Source organism: Anser cygnoides, chromosome 2, assembly GCF_040182565.1.
Source record: "Anser cygnoides isolate HZ-2024a breed goose chromosome 2, Taihu_goose_T2T_genome, whole genome shotgun sequence".
NCBI classification, from domain to species: Eukaryota; Metazoa; Chordata; class Aves; order Anseriformes; family Anatidae; genus Anser; species Anser cygnoides.
This window is the reverse complement of record NC_089874.1, coordinates 46,586,839-46,612,594: the sequence shown is the minus strand read 5'-3', so window position 1 is coordinate 46,612,594 and position 25,756 is coordinate 46,586,839. Positions and strand designations below refer to the sequence as shown.

The following is a 25,756-nucleotide window of genomic DNA, read 5'->3' as shown; positions in this document are numbered from 1 at the left end:
AATTCCTCTTCAAAACAGGTTGCTGTAATGCTGAAAGAGGGGGTGGGTCAAATTCAGGGTTTTACAAGTGGGCAAAGAACCAGCATCATTAAGTAATGCAGGGCCATCAGGACAACTTCAGCGTCCTTAACTGTTTGTCACTAGTAATCTATTAATAAACATGCTATTCTGTTTGACATTACATTTGGTTTTATTGGGACATGGGAGGAGCACTACTTCACAGATTGTTTATTAACTTACTCTGATCCTAGAAGATTAACGCTGTTTTTAAGATAAGAATACAGAAGAGTTTTTAGTATGTTTAATGTCGGCCCCTAGCGACCACAGAGATAACCTCGAGTAAATACAGGAGACTTGTGCCCACACCAAGTCTCTTCGGTTCTTAGGGCTACAGCGCCATCTTGGGGCCAACTGTAACGTTCAATGCTGCCATTTAAAAATTCACTAGCAAAAGTTTTGCTGCTTTCCTTACGAAATATTAATTATTCTGAGAGGATCTTCTATCAAAGTGACTACCTCCGCTACGGGCAGCGTGCGAACGGCAGCAAGCCTTGGAGAACAGGAATGGCAAGGAAGAACGGAGGTCCATTGATTCATTGGGTGTTGTCTGCTTTTAATGAGTCAGGCAGGTGCGATAGCATGGTATGGGAGAGGCAAGGCTCGTTTTAGTTCCTGCACAAGTTTTGCATGTGCTCGTATCCGATTCCAGCCAGCTGCTGTGGAAGGACTGCCTTTTGCTTTCCTATGCATAGCCTGGAAGTCACAAAAATAAAACGGCTCTCCTCTACTGTCTACAGAAGGCTTGAAATTTAGCTGGGATCGGGATGATCACACTTCCAAGCCTCCCCCAGACCCTGCCAGCTGTGATATACCCCATGCACCCCATCAGAAGTTGGCAACACCACTACCCCAAACCTATTCCAAGTGAACCCCCTTAATAAACTTAAGGGTTTAGGGGGGAAGAGTATGTTCTGGAGGTGGGGAGCACCAGGGCTCAGGGCCCAGCCTTCCTTGTCCCCTCCTGTGTCAGCAGCAGCTGCCACACCTGGAGTATTGTGTCCAATTCTGGGCTCCTCAGTGCAAGAGGGACATGGAGCTCCTGGAGCGAGTCCAGAGGAGGGCTACAAAGATGATGAGAGGACTGGAGCACCTGTCATATGAGGACAGGCTGAGGAAACTGGGCCCGTTTAGCCTGGAAAAGAGAAGACTGAGGGGAGACCTCATTAATGTATGTAAATATCTGAGGGGAGGGTGTCGAGAGGATGGAGCCGGTCTCTTTTCAGTTGCGCCCAGCGACAGGGTAAGAGGCAACAGGCACAAACTGAAACACAGGAGGTGCCGGCTGGGTATGAGGGGGCACTTCTCTACTGTGATGGTGACAGAGCACTGGCACAGGTTGCCCAGAGAGGCTGTGGAGTCTCCTTCTCTGGAGATATCCAAAACCCGCCTGGACGCCATCCTGCACAGAGTGCTCTAGGTGACCCTGCTCGGCACTGGGGTTGGACTGGACGATCTCCAGAGCTCCCTCCCCACCCCGGCCATCCCGTGACTGTGTGACGGGAGAGGAGGGACACCCCGCCCCAGGGCGGCGCTAGCGCGGCCGTTACTCCCCACACGGCTGCGCGCGTCCCGCCCGCCCTGCCATGACGGCAGCGGGGCGACCCTCGCCCCCCCCCCGGCTCCTCCCCCGCGCCTGCGCAGTGCGAGGCCGCCGCTTTCCCGCCGGCGGCGGGTGCGTGAGGGGCCGGGGCTGGGGCGTGAGGGGAGGGGAGGGGAGGGGAGGGTCCGAGGGGTGCGGGGGTGAGGTGAGGGGGCAGCCGGGGGTCTCACCGGGTCTTGGTGCTCAGGTGGAGGATGACAGGAGGCAAGGAGCCGTTCTGCGTGAGGTTCGTCAGGTCTCCCGGCAGCTCGGGGTGCTTTTGGAAAGCTCTCGAGGTAAGTGGCCTGGGCGGCCCCCTCAGGGCCGGTTAGGTGGCTCCGGGGCGGGCTGAGGTGTGCGGTGTGGGTCTGGAGGTAAAGCTGTGTCTGTAACGGGGCTGCTTTAATTTTGTGGGGCAGATCGCTCCTTGAACAACAGCTAAATCTCATTTCAATGAGAAATTGAGCATTCACGTTTGGGGGTGATGATAGGACATAATGATAGGACAAGGGGGAATGGACTTAAAACTGAAAGAGGATAGATTTAGACTAGACATTAGGAGGAAATTCTTTACTGTAAGGGTGGTGAGGCACTGGGACAAGCTGCCCAGAGAAGTTGTGGATGCTCCATCCCTGGAGGTGCTCAAGGCCAGGCTGGATGGGGCCTTGGCCAACCCTGTGCAGCAGGTGGCATCCCTGCCTATGACAGGGGGGTTGGAGTTAGGTGGTCTTTAATTAAGGTCCTTTACAACCTGAGCCATTCTGTGATTCAAAGCCTGTAGACATTTAGTGAAGTGACATGTAGACCAGGAAGGTCTGGATGCTGGTCACTCATCCAGGCTCCTAAAGTCTTAATGAGAATAGTGTGCTTTTGTTCTTGTTTTTTCCACCTTGGGAGGTTGGAGGGAGCTGAAGGTGCTGTATGACAAGCTCATGTCCTGAAAGTTTGTATGTTGAATGTTTAAGTCTGACGATTGTGGAAAGTTGGGGGGTGTTGAGGACCCATTTGATATTTTAGCTCCCTGTTCTGCCAGTATACTCTTGCCAGGGTAGCTTCTTTGTGAGCTGTTTCAGGTAGATGTGCTTTTATAGCTTCCACAGGATTAACTAGCTGTGGTTTGTCAATTAAATACATGTAGTTATATGAACTGTTTTCCTGCAGTCTATAAAAGAATTTCAGTCAGAAGAACATCTCCAGATCCTTGAAGAAGAAACAGCACTCAACATAAAAGAAAATGATAAATCCCTTTATATTTGTGATCCTTTTAGAGGCGATGTTTTCAATCATCTCAAAAAGGTATGCTACCCATCAACTTGCTTATATCAGCTTATGTCTTTTCTAGGAGCACTCATGGCCATGCTTATACTCTGCATGTTCTTTCTTCTCGCACTAAATGTAGTAGTATTCAGTATTCACAGTAAAAACTTTAAAACTTCACTGCATGCTGTATTTAGGGACGAAGAAGGTGAGCAGATAAGGATTATCTTGAAGCAAGTGGAAAAATAAATAGTATGATTCGTTCTGGTTCTGCTGGAGTCAGTGAGCTGGCTCTCTCTTTCTGTCTTCTAAGTAACATGAGTTTGTGTGACCTGCGAGGAATTGTCCAGCAGACAAAGACAGACTATCTGGAATTCTGTGACATGCTAGATGTAGCATTCGTTGCTTTTATCAAGGCCAGAAAACCTAAGAGGATTGTACTGAAAATCCCCAGCAGAAAGTGAAGCAGAACTGTCACCTATCTGGTGATGCTAGAGGAGGACAGGCAAGGGCCTTGTTTTGTCCCTCAGGATTCAGGGACAAAGAAAACCTTCCCTGCACCAGTGTACCTTCTGCTCATTTTCCTCATTTTCTGTTCTTGTTATTTCATTGCAGCTTGGCTGTAGAATTGTTGGACCACAGGTGGTCCTGTACTGTATGCAGTCCCAGCGGTGTGTCCCAAGAGCGGAGTATCCTGTGTACAACATGACCATGGCTGACGTAACAATATCCTGTACCAGCCTTGAAAAAGATGTTAGGGTAATGCGTTATACATGATGGATTGTTTAGCTGACTTTTCTGTGACATTTGTTTCAGATGGCTTATTACTAAGGCATCAGTCACAGTATATATACCAAGTGTAACTGTGCCTGTGTGTATACGTGTCTAGTCTTTCTATAGTTTGTAGAGTATAGTTTATGTAAAGAATTGTATAATTCTATGGAGAAAGAGGATGTCTTCCCGTAAGTATGTAGTGTACAAATATGTATGCAGTGGTGTATCTATGCATGTACATGGATAGTATTATATAAAAGTGTAAGACATCACTAACATGGGAGTAAACGTATGTTTGGAGAATTTTATTAGCTGAAGAGGTAGGTCACTTAGCTTGCTAGTTTGTCTCCAGCTAGCATGCTACAGACAACATGCTGTATTTTTGGTTTCTCAAACTACGTGGTAAACATTAAGCATTCAGCCAGCTGTGGTGTACATAGTTTATCTTAAATGTTTTCTTTTAATTATTCCAACATCTCTTTCTAATTTATGCTACCTAAAAGAACAAGCATCAGTACAATTTTTTTTTCCTGATACGGTATGATTGTAACATCTTTATTAAGGATATGTATTATATATTCATCTTACATAAATGTAAGTAAAACTGAATTTATATTTGATATTTTTGATCGCTTCTTTATGCGTATACATTGTGAGTTTTTTGTTAGGAGAAACCACACAGAACTGAAATTTGTTTTTAAGGCAAACCTGAGTGTGATGTAAGTTCCTTTTTTTTTTATTTCTTGGTGATTTTCTTTATTTCTTTTTTTCCTCACTCAGGAAGAAGTTCATAAATATGTGCAGATGATGGGCGGACGTGTGTACAGAGACCTCAACGTGTCAGTAACTCATCTTATAGCTGGAGAAGTTGGCAGCAAGAAATACTTAGTAGCTGCATCTCTGAAAAAACCTATTCTGCTTCCCTCTTGGGTTAAGACACTGTGGGATAAATCTCAGCAAAGGTAAAACAAACAAAAACATACTTTGTGCTGAGGACTGGTAATTCTTAAGGTGAAACACACTTCTTTCTTTTACCAATTAATTTTACTTGGATGAAAAAATGTTTTTTTTCTCCTTTTCACTCCTTTAGCATGATGAGATACACCGATGTTAACATGGAAGACTACGCTTGTCCTATATTTCTTGGCTGTACAATTTGTGTAACTGGCTTAAGTAGCTTGGACCGCAAGGAAGTCCAGCGCCTCACGGCTGAACATGGCGGGCAGTACACGGGACAGCTCAAGATGAATGAATGTACTCACCTCATAGTTCAAGAGCCAAAAGGTAGAACCTAGAGAAAATATTATTTTCCCTTTTTGAATTGAAGTAGTGTAAATATGCATAAGAGTTTAAACATTCTGTGTCTGCTTCAGTGGTAGTCTTACTGCTTCTGTACAGGGGAATAGTGTTGATGAGAAAAGTAACACAGGAACACTGGCTTCGCTCTGAAGGCATACAAAAGGAGAACAAAAGAAGAAAACAGAGACCCTGAGAGAACTGAATGGAAGGGAAGGGGAGAATCCTAGAGGGAAGGGAAGAATAAAAAAAAAAAAACTTAAGTTTTTGGGGAGAGTAGGATGGGACTTAATTTATACACTGATTGAAATTAGATTGTGGATTCATTATTTTTAACTATTGTTTGTACCTTCTGGACACTGTGTGAAGATCCTTCCTTCCCTCTTGTTTGTCGTTTTGTTGTGAGAAGAATGAGAAGCTGCTTATTTCATAGCCTAGTAGAATGAGAATTTGGAGACAAGACAGTTATGTCTGATTTCTTTGTATTTGTATGTGCAGGTGCTGTCTGCAGTTTACAGCTTCTTTTTTTGCAGTTGTTACAGCAGTGTTACTGAAAACATCTTGTAGGTGGGTTTTGTCAAGTGTCTGGCAAGATGACATACTGTTAGCAGTGTTGTGAGTGGTGGAACCTGGGACTAAAGGGCTGCAGAGGGCTTCTTCAGGCTTGGCTGCTTAAAGTTGTAGGATGGTGCCCTGTGATGCTGTACCCATGACTAGCATCAATGAGAGGTTTTTGTTTTGTTTTGTTTTTCTCCAACTTTAAATAAAGGAGAGTAAATAGCTCATGAGATGAGTTCAAGGTAACACAGCTTGCACCTTGAAATCACTTATTTGAGTTTTAAAATTTTAATGTCAATCCGTCTTTCAGCAATCACTCTTGGAAGCATTGGTTTGTTAATAACTTGTGTCTTTTTCTTTTATTTAAATTTGAAAGGTCAGAAGTATGAATGTGCCAAAAAATGGAATGTGCATTGTGTGTCCGTGCAGTGGTTTTCTGACAGTATTGAGAAAGGTTTCTGTCAGGATGAGACAATGTATAAAATAGAAGGCAGATCAAAATTAAGTAACACCCCCAGTACCTCAACGCCTACGAGTCATGCCAGCAAACCTGACAGTAAGTAAGACTTTTTAAGATGCATTAAAGTAGGAAATATTTATAGTAGTCAGAAGGAAGAACGGTTTTGAATTAGTAGGATGCTGCCTACTTTTGCAATGATAATGTTTGGAAGGTTTGGTTTCTGCTTTGTTTATCCTTAAAACACAACAGATTACTTTTATATACATTGTATATTCCAACATCTGTAGACTTAAAAGTGAATAATTGTTTAAACAGTCAATTTGAATTAGGTGTACCTGTCTGCTTAAGAATCAACGGTGTGTAACTCTGTCCTACAAAAAAATAAATCAACAGGACTGTTCCAACACTTGTAATTTAAATCAAGTGTCAGTTATGAATTAAACCTTAGAACAGCCTTAGAGGGAAAACAAATGCTGATTTTCAAGTATTTGTGTTTTTTTTTTTTTTACTTAGCCTGTTACTTTTAGACTTCATATTTCCTTTTAGACTTTATATTTCTTTTTTTCCTTTATTTTTCCTTTATTTTTATATATTTTTTTATTTTATATTTTTCCTTTTTTCCCTTTTTTTAGACTTTGTTTCCTTTTTTAGACTTCACATTTCCTTTTTTAGACTTCACATTTCCTTTTAGCACAACAAAATCATACATGTCAGTTTCATATTTTGTTCAGTTAAATAGTGGAAAGAGAGGAGCGAAAACTAATGCATCTTCTTTTATTTCTACTAAAGCTCATAACTTTTCGGACGTCAGCCACATTTCCAATATCAATTTGAGCGGTGTTAATGAAACTGCTTGTAGTTCTGCTATGAGCAGCAGACTGGATCCTCCTCCTGATGAGCTGGAAAACTTGGACATAAGTTCTTTTCAAGCCCCTGAAGATTTATTAGATGGCTGTCGAGTATGTTTAACAATCTGTGTTTTGAAATGTTCGGTGTTACTCTGTGGAAGCAAACTACGCTGAGGTGCTGACAGTTCTGCTAGAGTAGATGTTTTCTTTTTATCAGCCACGAATGCCATGTTTATTTTGTGTCCGTACACTGTAGCTTGCATGTCATGTGTATATGAAATAAATTAATTGTATTAAATATATACATATTTATAGACATATGTATTTAAATACTGTAGTGATCAGGTTCTAGAACTGGTGTACAGTGTTTCTTGATTTAAATTTTTTTTGTTATACAACTTCCATATTTAACTTTAGGCTGGAGGTTCATTCCATTAGTAAATAACCAAACTTTGCTAAAATAGCATGTAAAGATTACTGCTCCAGTTACTGCTTAATTTCTTTTTTGCCGCTTCTCAGAAACTGTACCACTTATGTTCTACAGCAGTTGTAACAAATTATACAAAAAAAATCCTACCACAATTTTTTTTCCTTTTTTTTTGGTCTTTTGTCAAAGGCCTTTTTTTGTTTCTGTGTTCTCGTTGTAGATCTATCTATGTGGCTTCAGCGGCAGGAAGTTGGACAAGATGAGAAGGCTTATTAACTGCGGTGGTGGTGTTCGATTTGATCAGCTTAATGAAGATGTTACCCATGTCATTCTGGGGGAAAATAATAATGAACTGAAACACTTCTTGGACAAGACACTTCACAGGTTCTTATAATTACATTGCCTATTGTCTGTTTCTTCCTTGTTTTCTTTATCCCACCGCCTTGTAAACAAGAAAATACGTATCGCTTTGAAAGCCTTGTTTAAGACAACTGTTTAGGAAGAATCACAACTGGTATTCACAACGACATCCTCATGTGCTCTTGAATATGCTATGTTTTGGATAGCCATGGGTAACCTCAGTAAATAGAAAACAAGCATTCTTATTGGTGAAAAAGAGGCATTGATGTATTAATATATTGAGGAAGAAGGATTTGGCAACCCAGCAGTGGGCAGATAAAATTTACATTGTAGGAGAGTAAGTACGAAGCTCTCTGTTCGCAGACTGGGAGAATTAAGAACCCTTAAGGTCTGTAAGGTGCACAATACTTGCTTAGTATTGGAGTTACAGACTTCAGATGCATATATGTATGTGTGTGTATACACACCAGTGGTTTGCAGAGTGGGAAAGAAAAATCACGGTTTCGAAACCTGCTGTAACTTATTTGTATAACACTTTATTTTATAGGCCTCATGTAGTGACAGCAAAGTGGTTGCTGGAGTCATTTACTAAAGGTTATCTGTGTCCAGTGGGGCAATATATCCCTCTCAACTACCAGCCGTTAGAGAATCCGATTTTGGAGCAACCTGGCGTGAAGTCAATTTTTCCCAAAAACAACAGTCTTTTGAAGAAAGAAACTGTGAATGTTATAAAGCACCGGCGAGCTGCGGAAGATGACTTCTTGTCTCAATATCTAAATAATGATTCTGCGTTAGGTAGGTTCTAGGCCCAGCACGCCATAGACAGCTTGTGAGTCGAATTTGAGTTTTGCAGCATTTACTTTTTAAAAATCTAGTTGCATCTAGTGTGTTAACTTCTGTATTGTATTTTAAAAATGAAATTTAAACAGGACCATATGGAGCATTTTATAATTTAAACCTGATGGAAGACAGCAGAATGCTACTACTTCTCTGTGAAGCCATTGAATCACCTTTGGTGTTCCTGTCAAACAACTTTTTCTTTTTTTCTCTTCCAGCTGAAGCTGAGAAACTTACATCTGGTAGCTTTAATGATGTTACTCATGTGACTGTTCAAGAAGAGAATAATTCTTCTGTCTGTAATGGTTCTTTGGGAGAGCCTTCTGCACTGGTTGAAGGAGGCTTATTTGCCAGAAAGAGATTTCTTCTTCTGGGTTTTGGTGAAGAAGATGAGTCCTGCATTGCAGATATTATAAAGGAGAATGCTGGGAAAATTGTGCCACCGCAAAGCAGAACCATTGCAGACTATGCTGTGGTGCCTTTATTGGGATGTTCTGTGAAGTCAACCGTTGGTGATGTTGTCACCAATACGTGGCTGGTAAGGGAGTTAACTTTTCAGTTCAGTGATTGAGCAGAATGTATTAGAAATAAGTCTTGTCAGAAAGCAGAGTTACTGATGGCTTAATGCAAATAAGGAACTGAGAAATTGGCCTTATGATATTGGAAATGTGCTAAATAAAAGGCTTTAACGCCTTTGCATATTTAAGGTATCTTTCACTTGTTTGATTTTGTTTTCTGCAGTTTTGCTAAATAAGAGTTTGTTGTCACAACTCAAAGGCTTTACGTATGAGATTCTACCAGTATTTTCTCTAAATAATGAATTTGTAGATGAAATGTTGACTAATAATGGTTTCATTTGATATCTTTGTGCTTACTGTTTCTTGTTACATGATTTCCACAGCTTTCTGATGTGGCAGAGAGCAAGTCATCGTTATAACTCAAGGTCAAAAAAACATTAAATCCATTTACCAAGAGGGAGCACATGATCTAGACTAGCTGCTGTTAGTAGTTTTTACTACTAGATAACTGAAGTGAATCTATGCAGACCATCAGATCATGTTGAATTACTTCAAGGGAGTCTCCAGAGTTGGAAGAGTAGTAACTGAAAAGTTCTGAAAAATGTCTAAGTTAGTCAAACCTGGCAAAACTAAAATTATCTAGAAGAGAATGATAGCTTGTGAAATAATTTGTCTCAAGCACAAGAATGGAAGCAGGTTTGCTTGTTACTGAGTCCATAAATGCTATTGTACAGTTCCTGAGATATTGCTGTTTGCTATCTATTTGGCTTGATTTGCATTTTTATCTCAATCATCTTTTTTTTTTTTTTTTTTTTTAAGGTAACATGTGTGGAAGAGCAGGTCCTTTTAGATCCTCAGTCCAATCCACTTTTCACACCAGTCCCAGTAATGGAAGGAGTTACTCCCTTGGTGGACTGTGTTCTTTCTTTTAGCCAGTTCACTGGTGCAGAGAGAGATTCTCTAGCTTATCTGGCAGGACTGCTAGGAGCAAGGTATGTCTCCTGTTACTGCTACTTCCTGTTCTTAGGCAGCCAATGTGATGAAATCCTTCATACATTTAATTTCTTCTTTTATAGGGCTAAAAAATTACGGTGTAAAGCTCTTTCGGACTCTGTTAATTTACATTGCTGAAGCTATGAGGCATTAATATGCAGTTCTTTATTTCCCTCTCCTTTAGAGAAGTTTAGTCTATTTTCACAGAGACTAATTTCTATCAGAATCCCCTGAGTCTCATGTTTCTCATATTTGCTGACAAAAAGGACAGTTTTTTGGGTATTGGGCCTTCTGAATTGCTCTTCAGAGTCCAGGAGCAGCCTGTTGTTCCTCTTCTTCAGTAATATCTGGTCCAGCCTCATAACCAGTGACAGTGCATCGTTTCTTAGAATGGTGAATTACTTGCTTACAGTCCATCAGGAGCTTTGAGAAGCATTAACAAAACCATTTTCAGTCTGGGAGTGGCAAAAATGTATATTCTCATAACAGAATATCATTTGATCTGATTCGTAGTCTGTTTGAACTGAAGTGTTTGCTGGTGAGTTCTCAGTCCTTCTGTCTTGCAAAATTGGGTCCTTCATGATAGAGGAAAAATTGTAATATGAAAACTGTGGTTCATTTGGAAACGATGTTTTTCGGCTCCAGAAGGGAATCCAGCCTATCCTGTTAATCTTGCAGAAAAATCTTAGGCCCATTACATGAAGTGTACATGCTAAGTGGATGGCCTTAGGTAATTCTACTGGTTCCCCTTCACTTGCTTGAATGTGTTTTACAGTACTATAAACTTTCCCTAGGTTAACCTTGTTATGACTAAAGAAATGTTTTATTAATCTAATTTTAGAGTCCAGGAATTCTTTGTGCGAAAAGCCAATGCAAAAAAGGGGATGTTCGCCAGCACACATCTCGTGGCGAAAGAGCCGAATGGTTCCAAGTACGAGGCTGCAAAGAAATGGAATTTGCCTGCAGTCACCGTAGCTTGGCTTTTGCAGTCTGCAAGGACAGGAAAGAGAGCAGATGAGAGCAAGTTCTTGGTTGAAAATGCAGATGCTGAAGGTTGGTTATTAGCAAGCTAAGGGAGTATGGGAAGAAAGGTTAGGTGAATGAAGTTGCTATTTAAAGAAATGTATATGAGATCTGTGTTTGAAAGAAAAATCAGATTGCATGTTTGTGTTTGCTTTGTTTCTTTTAAAGATAAGGAGAGTTCCGTTACTCAACTTAACGACAAGACACCGGCAACTATTAAATCTCCTGATTCTCCAGAACGACCTACTTATCTGCTTGAAGCTGGAAAAAAAGCACCTGTGACCCCTCTTGATATCAACAGGTTCCAGAGTAAAGCTTTCCAAGCTGTGATCTCTCATCACATTGGGAAGACCACAAGCCCTCATGCACAAGGGGGACTGCCACAAAAAGAACCGTCTTTACACCTTGACACACCATCAAAGTTCCTTTCCAAAGACAAGTTATTCAAGCCTTCTTTTGATGTAAAGGTAATGTTCTTTGCAAGTTTTTTAAGTCAGTAGAGCCAGTAGGGTAAAAAATATGCATAAACTTAAAAAGAAAACAGAAACTTGATCTTGGGCCTCTTTAAGCTGTTCGCATGCAGCCCTTCCATTTTGAATAAAGTGAGGAAAAATGGCGTTATTTATTTACATGCATTTCTAGTTAATGACCTGTGGATAAAATCTATTGTGTAGTAGATGTTGTAATGTTCTTAACAAAGCTCCTTTGTGCCTATTGCATCTTATGTGTTCTACATCTCACAGCATGTTTTCCTCCAGATACTGAAAAATGGTTACTTGTTCAGTGATGAAATGTTACTTTGAAATTATTATGGTAAAAAGTATCAATATAATGGCTATAAAGCTGTTACTGCAAGTAGAAAAATGGACTGGGTCTTCGGGTTCCTTGTCTCGTTCTGAAAACCATGAAAAACTACTAGCCTTAAAACAAAACAAAGAAGCCTCTGACACTTGGGAGTGTCTGTGCTGGAATAACTCTTGAGTGAGCTGAGTGCTCTTGGGAAGTCTTCAGGTTTGTTTTTGTCTTCAAGGCCTTCAGTAAAAGGTGAATTCACTGAATTCCTGCAAAGTTGTTGGGGTTTTATGCATGCACACACCCCTCCCCCAACAGAACAAAACATTACAAAACTGGAATTATCCAATGTTCTTCTGAGTTAATTCTGTTTCATGAACTACTACTCTGCTTTTTGAAATCTAATAGTTTACTACATTGATAACTTTCAAAAGCAAGATACCTTAGGTTAAAATTCTTCGTATAGAAAAAAAGAGCTTGGTGTTTTAAAAGTTCAGGGGGAGTCACATACCTCCCTTAGCCAAGAAGTTGCATACGAATGTTAGTAAATTAAAGCATTGGCTTGGGATTAAGAATACCTGGGTTTGGCTGCTGGTTTTTCCATTAAAGGCAGTTTTTATTGATAGCAATGAAAAAGGAGATCACTAATCTTTCTGTTTTACTTAATCCTAATCTTAGAGTCTGCATATTTTGTACTGTTTTTGTGCAATGGTACTCTATATGCACTTGCTTACTACTACTGTAGTACGTGGTCCTGGTTTATGAGTATGAGATCTTACTACTATATTTATGAAATTTGCACTTGAGTGAAATTATTGGTTGTAATGTGTTTATGAAAGTCAGTCGGTTACTTCCTTTTTTGGTAGGATGCTCTGGCGGCTTTGGAAACTCCAGGAGGTCTTGGTCAAAAAAGCAGGAAGCTGAGCACACCTCTCTCTGAAGTCATTGGCAGGAACTTGAAATTGGCACTGGCAAACAGCACACGGAATACAGAAGCTTTTACTGCCAGCCCTCAGTTGAAGGCTGCACAGCCAGAAGCGGTAGGAAATGCTAGAAGGCAAAGAATTTCAAATCTTTTTCCTCTGCCTGTACACTACCCAAGTACTAAGTAGTTGCTAAGTAGCATGGTGTATAAATCTGTACCAATTTAATTTTGGTAATAGTAGGGTAGGAGGATTTTATCACACTTGAATTCCTAGGCTCCAGATGATCAAATGCTCTGTTTTGGACTAAAGTTCAGAGTTCTGTTCTAATCTCCCCTAATGAGAGAAAACAGAAAAAGGAGCAGGAGAAAAATGCTTGTACTACTTACCATGGGAGTACACAGTAAAAGGAGGGGCAAGAAAGCTAATGGTGTTCAACAAGGGAAGGCTGTCACTTACTATTTTGTAGTTCTTTATTTTGCTCTTTTTCATTCCGATACAGTGAAATATGTTGTGGCATCAGGTTTGATAATTCCCTAATTTCATTGAACTGGAAGTGCTCAGTCTGTGATGAAAGGAGAACAATATGGTTTGGGGAGGCTGGCTGGGAGTAAATCTTTTGTCTTTGGATTCCTAGTGTTTGGAATGATAGTAGTGCTCTCTTGACCATGGGGATTGGGAGTAGCAAATACAGAAAAAATATGTTTATCTTTCTTGTTAGTGTATATGTTATCACATATTACACTAAATATTTAAATATTGTTGTTATTGATACAGAAACCTTCTAAACATGACTCTGTTTTTTTCTCCTCCTTGACCAGGAAGAAGAGCCCAAGCCTCTAGCTGATGTTGTTATCTGTGTTAGTAAAAAGCTTAGTAAGAAGCAAAGTGAACTGAATGCGGTAGCAGCTTCTCTTGGCGCAGAGTACAGGTATCAGCTGATGTAAACAGCTTCTAAGCTTCTGCACTGTTAGGAATTCTAATAAGTATGAGTCTTGGCATTATAATTTTCGTATCTACATGACCTTTTGCTATAGCTGAACTTTAGGTTTCACTATCTTAGATGATTTCTGTTGCAATCTTTTTCTACTGTCTCTGTGTTCCTGATAAGTCTGCCTTGGAAAGACTGTCCTGAGATCTAAAAGCACAGGAAAATGTTCTTTCGTTCTCTTTTTTTTTTTTTTCCCAAAGTCTCTGAAAGTTTTTCAGCTTTTGACTAGTTTAAAATATATATTTTGGATTTTGAATCTGATCTTTGGTTCAAAACTAATTATTTTACAGATGTAGGCATTTCTAAGAACAGAAAGTTTGCCATGCTTAACTAAAATAGGTTGTCACTAAGAGGAACTACAAAATAACTGCTGTGATTTAAGACAATTTTGGTCTTGCTAAACCCTGTTTATGTATTTTATTACTGACTTCTCTAAAAGTTTTCATTCACAATGTGGATGATGAAATTGCCCTTATCTGGTAGGAGCTTAAAATTAATATTTAGTATATTTTATATCATTTTATATTATAATATATTAATATAATACAATATATTATGATTATATATTGTAGATATAATTAATATTCATATATTTTTATATTCTAATGGAAATAGCTTTGGAATTTTTATCAGTATAAAATTATTTATTTTGAGCTTCAAGAATTAGCATTTCAATTGCAGCTCAGTGCATCAGTGAAGAGAAAAGCTCTAATACTATGTCATACGTTCTTTTTAGAAACTGATTTGGAAGTTCATTTACTTAAATAAAAAGAAAAACAAGAAAAACAAACCCTCTTTCATACCTTTCTCAGACTGACTTTTGTTTACTTCAGGAATATTTTCAGAAGAAACTGAAGCTGTTCTATCCTGAAACTCATTGCTGTCTTTTTTTGGTGAACCAAGTGAGCTCATTATTTATTTAGGCATAACAAAATAAGCAAAATAGTATTTTATCATGAGCAAAGGACAGGAAAATTTCTGGGGTTGGTTTCTGATCCTTTCTGGTAGCAAATTATATCCTCAAGTTGCATTTCATTTTCCTTTCTAGGTGGTGTTTTGATGAATCAGTAACACACTTCATCTACAAGGGAGGGCAAAATGATAACAACAAGGAGTATAGATCCGTTAAAGAACGGGGAATACATATTGTTTCGGAACACTGGCTTTTAGAGGTATGGAACTTGCTTTGTTCCCTTACTAAAAGTAAAGGGAAACGGAGGCTTAAAACTAGTTAGATGGCAATTGCTTTTCTGTTTAAATTTACATGGAACATACATAGGAATTGATGCTTTCTGTTCCACTTTGAATTTATAAATAGAACAGTTTTCACCAGTGTACTTTTACCTTGTTCTCCATGAGGGGAAAAGAAATTCTCTTCCATTCACCAATTCTGCTACATGTTCCTCAGAATGAGAGCTACATTTTTCTCTTGTGAAAACTACTTTTTCAGTGATGCTTTTGTTATGCTTTTCCCATGCTTAGATGTGGGACTTCTCTTATTTTTCAACCAGTTTCTCATCTTTCATATGTTAACTGATGTTGTTACAGAGTGCCCAAGAATATAAACGGCTTCCCGAATCTCTCTTTCCTCACACCTACAATCCCAAAATGAGTCTGGACATCAGTGCAGTGCAGGATGTCAGGCTTTCCTCCTCGGGTAAGCTTCCATCAACTGGAAAACCAGCAGAAGAAAATGAGGTATAGTGTGTGATATAAATTCATGTTCTATGACACCATGGGGATTCAGTTCACTTAATTGTTACGTTTAATGAAGTAAATAAAGTTGATGCTTAGTGGTGCTCTGAATCAGGTTTAGGTAGTAATTAATAGTAGCTACTGCAGAGGATCTTTCAGGTTTTTCCTGCATTTGTAATCCTCTTCTAAGGCGGTGGAGGGAAACCCAGACACTTCAGGGTTAGATGTGCTTTCCAAATTTGAAATAATGTAGTCTGTTCTTTGCTTTCTCTTGTAAATGAATAAGAGATTCAAGGCATAAACTCAACCTAGCAGACGTTTAGACTGCAGAGCAGGTGTTGCCATTGATGCTGTTGTTCACTGTCGTACTGTCATTGTGGTGGCAGAAAGTTTAGCTTATTCTAAAGCAAGATTATTAATCTTCAGAATTTGTGCAAGTGTTGAACAAGGGTAAAAAGCAAAAATTTTGGCGTTTGAGAATTCTACTTGTCTTCATTGGTTTTAGATTATTCCAGTGGATGAAGATGATGCTGAGGATGATGTCACTACTGACCAAATAAAGGAAACAGTTTGTACAGGGGAAGAACAAATTGTAACAAGTGAATCCAAAGGAGGTAAATAAAAATCCCTGCTTTCAAAATAGTTGCAGAATGTCAACTGCCAGTATAAGCTTTTTATAGTGCTGAATGTTAAGATCTGGAAGCTTTAGGTACCGTATTTATATACCAGTCAAATACAGCTAGCCCTCATTGTTGCTGGAGATGAGGGACATGCTTTGCTGTCTGGTTTAAAGATTTTATTGGGCCATAAGAAAATTGTGATCATCCATAATAAAATAACCTGGTTGCTGTTTCTTAGTTTTTAAAACACTGAAGTTTGATTTTAATGTGACAAATAAGTATTTTAGACTATACATTTTTGTGTGATATACAGAAATGTGTTACAAGAGAATTGTGGATGTAAGCTAGGTCACGTGAGCAATTTCAGAAGGTATCCAAATGGAATTCCTGCTTGTGTCTAGAAATAGGTGACTTGGGGCATGCATCATTTTCCTAGATACTTTTTTCCCTCCTTAATATATTGTCTGCATCTTGTTGTGGGGGAGGGAAATTTACTTGAATTTCTGTACTTCTCACCTGTTGCAATATAACATCCCTGATCCTATGGGCTTTGTTCATTCTCTTGAAGTTTTGACCCAAGCACTAGAAATGAGGGAGAACTTCCAGAGGCAGCTGCAGGAGATCATGTCTGCCACATCAATAGTGAAACCACAAGGACAAAGAGGATCCCTTTCGAGGAGCAGTTTCGATGGTTCTCCAGCTACTCCCGATAGCACGCGGTCTATTCGAAATGGCCGCAGTAGGGTTTTGGAAGCTCTAAGGTATTGATTTGCATTTTGAAGCACCTTATTTTGTCCTCCGTACTCATGCTCAGACAGTCACTGAAACATAGGTCTGCAGGGTTTTCAGACGTCTTTCTCTACGGATGTACTTCAGTTGATTCTCTTGTAATTCAGCGTCTTTAACAAGACCTGCTAGACAGACTCAGAATATTATATTAATCTTAAGATTACCCGTAAGTGAGTATGTTTTACTTTTCAAGCAATAGTAGAATGATTGCTTTTTAGTTTTGAATTGAATTTTGCTGATTTCTTTTTCTTCGGATTAATGTTCTTAGAGATATTTTTTTTAAGAAAACAGTGTCACAGTATTTCAGTACGTAGGTCATATACAAATAGAAGTTCCTCACAGAAGCGCTTTGCAGGAATATTGCTCCTCTTTTTCTTTTCTCTCTAAATCACAGTGAATAGGATTTGAGCTCTAACAGAGCTGAGCTACAGTGAGAGATTAATTGAAACCTTGCAAATTATTCCATTTAGCTTGGTATTTATTTGCAAATTAATAGGTTCAGTAAAGAGTGAAGTACACTGATTATGGAATAATTTAGCAGCATGACATGTAATAAAAAAATCTCCTACTTATGTTTTGGCTGACTTTTTTCAGCTGCACTGACACTTAGACACACAAAGCTAGGCTGCCAGAGTTGTTTTTATATTGAAGCTTTCTCATTTTCTGTCCATGCTTTCTAATAAAGCCATTTGGATGCTGCAGTTGATGTAATCCTAACACATTACCTTCTAGGATGGTAGTCTTCTGTAAAACAAACAAATATTTGAAGTATCTATGCTTTTTACCTCAGGCAGTCCCGTCAAGCACTTACGGATATAAACACAGAGCCTTCCCAGAGTGAGCAGATCATCTGGGACGATCCTACTGCAAGGGAAGAGAGAGCGAGACTTGTCAGCAACTTTCAGTGGCCTAACAGTCCTTCCCAGTACCCAGAGCAAGTTCAGAGTGACGTCAATAAGAACGTGGATGAGTCTGCCTTCAAAGGATCCATAGGTGATTCAGAGATTGCTGGTATAGGTAAAATCACAAATAAAATTTTCTTTTTCTTTGTACCATGCATCAGGCTGATCTCTGGGGCTTTTAAAATATGGCAGCGTTTGGATTCTACTTTAAGAACAGTGGAAAGTGAGCACTGTTGGTATTTCTTGATGACTAAGATACAATTTTACATCTCTGAGCTCTGTTACATGTTGCTGTTTCTTAAAGAAAAGCTTTCCTACCCATTTGCCATTTGTGGTCAAACACCAGGGCAGCACTTGTTTAAAAAATAGCCTGGATCAATTTTAGGAAATCTCTCTTGTATTTTTATTTGGAACCCCATCAGGTTTCCAGGTAACAAGTCAGGTAGATACAGTGGAATGCAAATGGAAATGCTAGTAGCAGAGTCTTTTTAATTGTCATGGAAATAATAGTAGGTGAAGAGTGGGGATACAGGATGATGATACCCATGAGCCACCCCAAAGAGGTGTCTCAGAGCCATTTATGAATATGATTAGGTCAAGATTCAGTCAAGATGTCTCTCCTATAAGTTTTGAAATCTTTAGTCTACTGCTAGGACTAAAGCAAAACAGGTGAAAAACCATACGTGTGTTTGCTTTCTTCCCACTTCTGCCTCCTTGAGAGAGAGTACAATCACTTATTTTTTTCCCTGCTGCCGCCCCCCTTGCCCCAATCTACTTTGTGGAGATTCTTCTTACAGTAACAGGCTGCCTGAAAACTGACACTGTCCTGGAGGAGGTTAAAGAAAATTAGCTAAATACAGTCAATTGATCTTTGTTTTAACTGAATCAATGTAGTTTAGCCAAGGAAATTAGGCCTTTTGAGGCTTTCTTTTCAAAACAAGCATCTGGGGACATGAGTCTGCAATATTGCAATCAGTGGTTTGTGGCATAAAGAAGAGCATCTTTTAAGAAAGGCTGTGTTGTCATATAACTGTGCGTGTTGTAGCAGCAGGTGGGTTTGGGCCATTTAGGATAACTATTTTTTTTGACTTTGTCCATAGTTATATTCAGCCAAAGACAAGTCATGTAACAATATTTTACTTTCACAGCTGTTCCTGAGGGTGAGGATGGAGATTTAATGGAAGGTGTAAAGAATCCTGTACATAGAGATCCTGAAACACCCATTAAAGATAACCTGATCCCCACTCCACAGGCTCCCAGCATTGCTTTCCCCCTGGCTAACCCTGCTGTGGCACCCCAGCCCAAAGAAAAGGTTTGTCTTATGAAGAAATGCTTATAAGGACAGGTGCTTTCAGAGATATAACTATACTTTAAGAAAATTTGAACCTGACTGTGAATATCTGAATTTAAAATCTTGTAGAGGATTACTTCTGTGCAGTTCTCTTTATGTCCCCCTTTCTCCAAGATTTTGAACAAATGATGGTTGTTTGAATACATAAAGCTCACTTGTCCAGACAAATGAAACTTTTTGTTATGTTAGCAAAATAGTTGCTGGTGGAACGCTGAGGTGGGCTGTGTGCGTTACCCGGAACTCCTCCAGCCATGTTAGGATGACGGAAAAAAGGTTAGGCCTTTGTTTCCTTGGTAGTATCTGGAATTCATGCTGAAGTACAAAACAAGTATGTGGCTTGTGTCCATCCCCCTCCCCTGCCGAAAACCTGGTTTAAAAATTCCGTGTGTTATAGTGAACTTGGAAGGCGCTGGGAAAATGACTTTAGTTCTTTGCTTGCCATGTGTCACGACAGCCAGACTTTGAGCATCAGAGGCACGAAGTGCCCTGTTAAATGAGCTGTGGTGGAAACGCATGAAGAACCTGGAAGTTGCAGAAAGCCTGAATGGAGGAAGCAGTGCGATAGGTGGGCGATGGCTGCGTTCAACTTGGCATCCAGTGAACCTGAATGAAGGATTAGTTTTTAGGACAGATCGGTTCAGTTGTGCCCTGAAGAAAGGGGGAGCCAAGAGGATGTTAAGCAGGAGCCTAATGTCGATTTGATGAGATCCAGCTTTTGTCAAGTGATTGACAGGTTTGGTTCTTCTTTTCCTGGCTAAAAGGAAATACAAAAATAACCCAGAGTGGTTGGCAGAGATACAGTCAGCTGTCAGCATAGTCTTTGTCATATTTTCAAAATCTATTATTGTTTTTTCAGGCCGTCACGGAAGATGAGAAGGCTGATGAAGAACCAGAAAAACACCGTAAATTTCAGCTGTCTTCTCTTAATCCACAAGAAAGATTTGATTACTGCCACCTGATTGAGGAATTAGGTACCAGATACTTGGGAAATGCACAGAATAGTGTGTGTCTGTAAGCTGGTCAGCTGTGGCTCTCTGGAAAAAGAAAGGGCTTCTGTTAATGACTCATCAGATTTGAGGCCTCAGATTTATGGTTTTCTGTGCTTGTGAGCAATTCCTTGAATATATTGTTATTATGTGAGTGATCAGCTTTGCCATAAAACTGCAGGAGACAAAACCATTGCTGTTTCTTTTAGCTGTCGCCACAACAGCCTCATTCTTCTTGTTGGGGGTGTTTAGGATCTGCCCTCCTCTGGTGTCTCATTCCTGTCTGTGTTACATTGGCACTTTCTTTTTATCAGAGCCCCTCTTTCTGCCTGCTTCTCCTTCTTTGGCAGCTTCTGCCCATGTTGCTTAGATTGTGGTTATCCGTGTAAATTTGAGTTAACTGTATTTTTATTTAAATTCATACAATTCTCACTTTGAGCGATCCTTTCCGTGGTACAGCCTGACCCTTAAATAACTTGAATCAAATTCATTCCTCAATTCCAAGGTGGAATAGTACTTGAGAAGCAGTGCTTTGATCCAAGTTGCACACACATCATCGTGGGCCATCCTCTTCGAAATGAAAAATTCCTGGCCTCGATGGCAGCTGGGAAGTGGGTGCTTCATCGTTCCTACCTGGAGGCGTGTCGAGGAGCTGGCCGCTTTGTGCAGGCATGTAACCTTACTGAGAAATTAATATGTTGCACTTCTTCTCATGTGTTTTGTTTTGTTTTACCTTACTGGGATAGGACCTAACCTCTGAAAGGCAAATAGCAATTTGGGGTGCCCAAGCCTTGTCTGAGAAACATTTGGCAAGCTTTTCTCTGAAAACTAGTCCCAGACAAAAACTTGTCCTGGTCTAGTACAAAATAAATATTTATAATTACTTCTGAAAATTGAAGCTTGAGTACCTTTTGGTAAATTTTCACTGGTACCAGCTGAGGTCATGTGGATCTCATTGTACCAGGAGTTAAATCTTGATTTATTTCAATAAATGAATGTAAGTTTTGAAGATTCCAACTCTATAACCGTGTACTTAAACCCCTTGGACACTCTCTTCCAACTCCTCACCTCCCTAACAATTCGCAGTTCTCCCCTGTCTGGCAGTATTTTCACATTGTCCAGACTAACTTAAACAGTGCCTGGGACTGGATCATATCTTTACATATCAAAACCAACTTGAATTCTTTTGGAAGGTACTGTAAGAATGTAGCCGATGGTGTCCAGAATAGTGAGTTGTATTGGATTCCACTGTTGATAGCCACAAAAGGAATCTGGTTGTGTATGGTGTGAACTGATGTCAGAGAAAACACGAGTTGATTTAAAACAGGGGGCAGTTTTTATGCATGGAAAAGATACTTATGTGCCATTAAGAGCCATATCGAATTTAAACTAATGCTACTTTCCCAGATAAAATTGATCTACAAAATTACCGTGGGTTGGGATTTTTTTTTTTGGACATTGTTGTTTTTTATTTGTTTTTCTTCACCATCGGGGAAAAAAATACTAAAGTTGGGAGGACTACTTTGTAATTCAAGCTTGTGATTGTTCTAGGAAGAAGATTATGAGTGGGGAAATAATTCCATACTTAATGTTTTGTCTGGAATCAATGTAAACCAGAAGAAACTAGCACTCGCGGCCATGAGATGGAGGAAAAAAATTCATAAAGGAAGGCAAGAAACTGGTACTGCTGAGGTATTTAGATATTTGTTGAGTGTAAGCTGTACAGTGTGGGTGGCCAGGCCAGTGGTTGTCACCAGAACTTCATTGGCAGAGAAAGTTCATCTGTCATCTCATTAAGAACAAAATGGCTTAGCTGGATATATTCCTAGTTAAGTAATTTTGTTTTTTAAAAAGCTTTTTGTGCTAATATATTAATATTAGGTCCTTATCTGTTCCTGAGCCGTCGTTCCTTTTTTTGGAAAGCTAGACACATACATACTAACGTACGTAAACGTCCGTCAGCCATCAACGTGCCGTCGTTTGTGCTTCAGAGCTCTGACTGGGGACCCAACTTGGTCTTAAAAGGAAACCACAGCCGGTACTGGCAGTGACAGTTAGAAATGCTGTGCTGTGCCACGTAGGTGAACACAGCTCTCCGGACAGCGTTTCCATAGCTCTAGCAATGAGTGTTCTACTGCACTGCAAACAAGGCACGAGTTTTCTCTTTTCCAAAAGCACCTGCTGTGATTTTTACAGTGCAAGTTCCGCGGCATTTCAGAGAGATTTTTGAAAGTGGGACTTGAGCTCCACAAACCTTTTAAACTACTCTCTCAAACCAGAAATTGAAGTGTTCAGTGAAAGGTAGAAATGCTGCTGCTGTGTCAGTTGCATCAGCGTAACGCTTGACTTGAATGTATTTTATAATAACCTTTTTAAAACGAGTGCTTGTAACAAACCCTCTGTGCCACTTGCCTATTTGGAAACCCCGTTGGCCACAGGTGCTTTTAGTATAAATGAGCACATAATATAGTGCACAGAGTAGAGGTTAAAAATGTTGTTTTCAGTAGTTGTTTTTCTTAAAATGTGTTCTTGTAAATCAGTGTCTGTTCTGGAAAAAATACTCGTTGCCAAGTGCTTTTTTTAATAGGCTGGTTTGCCCCTCTCGCTATGTGGGTGAAAGGGCTTGGTGGCAAGCTGCTGGAGTGTGTGGGGCTGGCTCGACAGCTATTAGTAATAGTTGTGTTGGGTTTTTTTTCCCTGCTTTTTATATTTAAGAAAGACGAAACCAGGTGATAGAAAATCTTCATCTGATGGATATTCCTGAAAGAGATAAATTATGGATCCCCTAAGTGTGTACTTCTGTAGTAAATTGAGTTTCTTATCTAGGGAGCCTTCAGTGGCTGGAAAGTGATCCTGAATGTTGATCAGACCAAGGAAGCAGGATTCCGACGCCTTCTTCAGTCAGGAGGAGCAAAAGTATGTATTTTTGTTTGTTTCAGCTTTGTTTTTGGAAAAAATAAGGACGTTCTTCTCTCTTTTGTTTTTACGATATTAGTAACATTTCTTAAATGTTGTGCTGGGCACTGTGTGTGTTAGTTAGAGGACTCACCCCAAATTGCTGAGACGTGATAGTTGAGACATGGTGGAAGGGTGGGAGGAAGGAAGCTGTCATCTCCACGTTGCACGCAGTCAGGCAGGATAGCTTGTCTGAGGTCACACGAGTCAGCAGTGCTGGTGGGAAGTGAGGACAGAATTTCTGGCCCTGGCTCTGGTAATGAGGATCAGCCTTCTTGAAAGGTACACACACGATGGCACAGGATGCACGGTAAATGGTATTTAGTTTCGCATTGGTTTGCTACTTAACTTGGTGACTGTGAATTTATAGGTCATGACCTGCATGCATCTTGGGGAGGAAACACAAAAAAAAAAGTTTTTGTCTTTTGTGTTTTAATTGGTAGGTGTTTTCTGGTCATTCTGCAACTTTCTTCAAAGAAGCGACTCATCTCTTTGCTGACTTCAGTAAGCTGAAGCCAGACGACTCCCGGGTGAACGTAGCTGAGGCCGCAGCCCAGGGAGTGAACTGCTTGAAGCCAGAGTACATCGCCGACTACCTCATCCAGGTGTGCGCGCCCGGGGCGCTCTCAGGAGGGACGGGTCAGGCCCCTCACCTCTAACAAGCCAGGTCACTTGGAGCCTCCAGACGTGGCTGCTGCTGTGTTGGCAACGAGCCTCTTTGCCAGCAGTTATGGCCACAAATGCCTGTGCTGAGTGTTGCGATCCGTGGCTGCAAATTTTAACAAGTCGTGCTGTAACATGACTTGTTCCAGTGCTGGCAGTCAGATCTGTTGCAGGGTAAGGAGCTTGCAAAATATTCAAAATGTAGGTGTGCAATGTTCGTTTTATTACTCTAAAACTTAGAAAACAAATGAGCTGTTTCTTTCTTCTCAGAAGCTTCTCCTTGAGCTAAGCCGCTTCTCTTTCTCCCTTCCTTTATTGAAGGAGCCACCTCCCCCGATGGAGTCTTACTGCCTGCCAGAAGCTGAATCTTATGTTCAGAACAACAAAGAACTTGGGACTGGATTATCCCAGAAAAGAAAAGCACCGGGGGAAATGAGCAGAGTCAAGCGATCCAGGATACGCTGAGAAAATTCAGTGTTTTTAACTTGTACCTTTTATATTCATATTTATATTTTTTCATTCTTACCATGAAAATTAAAAGCTTGGAGTACCACTTCTAATTTGTCCTGAGATTAAAATAAGTTTACAGGAATGCTCATAGGAAAGATTGCTTTGGTTACTGGTACCATCCAAAACTGTTGCAAGAACTTCTTCAAAAAAATATTTTGTCTCCATAATGTTATGATAACTATTATGGATTTGGTTTAGAGACACCACTGTGTAATAGCAGTTAAGAAATACTTTGTGAGGTGCTTAGTTCACCTCTTATCTGTGTGTTGTGGGAAAAACAGCAGTCGATGAGAATGCTGTTACATTTGCACGTAGCAATGGACTTAGAAGAGGAAAAATGTAAAACCTGATGGTTTCTTTTGGGGCAAAAAAAAGCGGGGGGGGGGGGGGGGGGGAACAGACCAAAAAAGGGCTTACAAATTTTGGTACTAATGGTGGGTATAATAAATTATTTCTATAAAACATTTTCTGCGTTTCTGCCATTCCGGATGCTCATGATTGTGTTAAGCAAACATAGAACTCTTCTTCACAGGAGCTGAAGGCTGGCTGAGCTCCCGGTTTGAGTCTGCAGCAGGAACCAGAGGTAGAACAAAGGTGTTTCCAGCTGCTGGAAACGTTCTTGGTCAGACAAGCAGAATGTTTGACAAGTTCTTTGACCTTTTAGTAGCTGTCGGGTCTGGGTCTCTGTTTGCTGAGAACGTACTGTATGCCAGTTGCACCGTGCTGGGCTGGGTAAAGGTGCTTATCCGTGCTTTTTAAATCAGAAGAGCTTTATTGAAGCAGCTGGAATTGCTGCAGCCTGTTTGAACAGCAGAGCACGCGTTCCCCATGCCAGGGCACCAGCAGAGGTGCCCAGGGAAATGTGCGTAACAGCCTCAAAGTCCATTTCGCTCTTCTTATTGTTGTGAAGGTGCGGGTTGTCGGGGGGGCTGTATTCTTCTATTTTCTAGCTGCTGAATACCCTGGTATTATAGAAAGCCTCTGCACCGCTAGCAGTTGGTACAAGGGAGGAGAAGCCACTGGGGCCCAAGGCCCAGCGCAACATGGGGGAGAACGGCCCTGCTGCTGCTGAAGGGACGGGCCAAGGGAGTCCTCCGGTGGGAGAGCAGGAGCGCAGCTTGCCTTTATGTGCAGGACTGTGCTTCTGCTTCACCGCGGTAGCTGCTCATCAGTGAGCCCTGACACACGCTGACAGGATGACCTGATGGACTTGCCAGGAAAGCTGGAGGTGCCAATGCCCGTGAGGAGTTTGGTTCTTTTAAAAGGTGAAATCCAAGGCCCTAGCAGCAGTGGCTTAGAGAAAATGGCTGAATTGAACTGGAGAGACTACAGCAGTAACAGTAGCCTTGCTTGATCTTAACAGTGTGATACTTTTTGCTATCTGGATGTCAAACACTACATCTCTGCCTTGCTTTAAGGCCACATACAGAAAAATAATGCTGTTAGTAGTGTCTTAAAAGCAATTTTTTTTGCATTATTTTTGCCTTTCACTGACAATTTGCTGTTTTACTTCCAAAATGCAGCTTTGTGTTATAGGAATTTTAAATAGGTGTAGGTAGTAGGTGAGACCCAATGGGCCTGTGGTACTT

At 40.4% G+C, this 25,756-nt stretch overlaps 1 protein-coding gene across 4 annotated transcripts; it reads left to right on the top strand.

Moving 5' to 3' along the window:
- Window positions 1-1,603: 1,603 nt before the first annotated feature.
- TOPBP1 (DNA topoisomerase II binding protein 1) lies at window positions 1,604-24,217 on the top strand. Of its 4 annotated transcripts, none has more exons than XM_048053012.2 (28): window positions 1,605-1,732; window positions 1,848-1,935; window positions 2,801-2,935; window positions 3,512-3,655; window positions 4,451-4,632; window positions 4,761-4,954; window positions 5,901-6,080; window positions 6,774-6,943; window positions 7,480-7,643; window positions 8,167-8,414; window positions 8,675-8,994; window positions 9,794-9,966; window positions 10,809-11,020; window positions 11,159-11,457; window positions 12,649-12,822; window positions 13,527-13,636; window positions 14,745-14,868; window positions 15,245-15,394; window positions 15,897-16,005; window positions 16,580-16,772; window positions 17,591-17,793; window positions 18,851-19,014; window positions 19,910-20,024; window positions 20,545-20,708; window positions 21,591-21,731; window positions 22,866-22,955; window positions 23,438-23,599; window positions 23,979-24,217. In XM_048053012.2, exons 1-28 carry the CDS (start codon window positions 1,644-1,646, stop codon window positions 24,120-24,122), a joined length of 4,641 nt encoding a protein of 1,546 aa, XP_047908969.2. In that variant the 5' UTR covers window positions 1,605-1,643; the 3' UTR covers window positions 24,123-24,217. The 4 variants fall into 4 exon arrangements, 3 of the variants coding, with proteins under 3 accessions (XP_047908969.2, XP_066848084.1, XP_047908967.2); XM_048053010.2 differs by having other exon boundaries at window positions 1,606-1,732; window positions 17,591-17,817; XM_066991983.1 differs by lacking the exons at window positions 22,866-22,955; window positions 23,438-23,599; window positions 23,979-24,217 and having other exon boundaries at window positions 17,591-17,817; window positions 20,545-20,712; window positions 21,595-21,727.
- The last annotated feature ends 1,539 nt before the right edge of the window (window positions 24,218-25,756 follow it).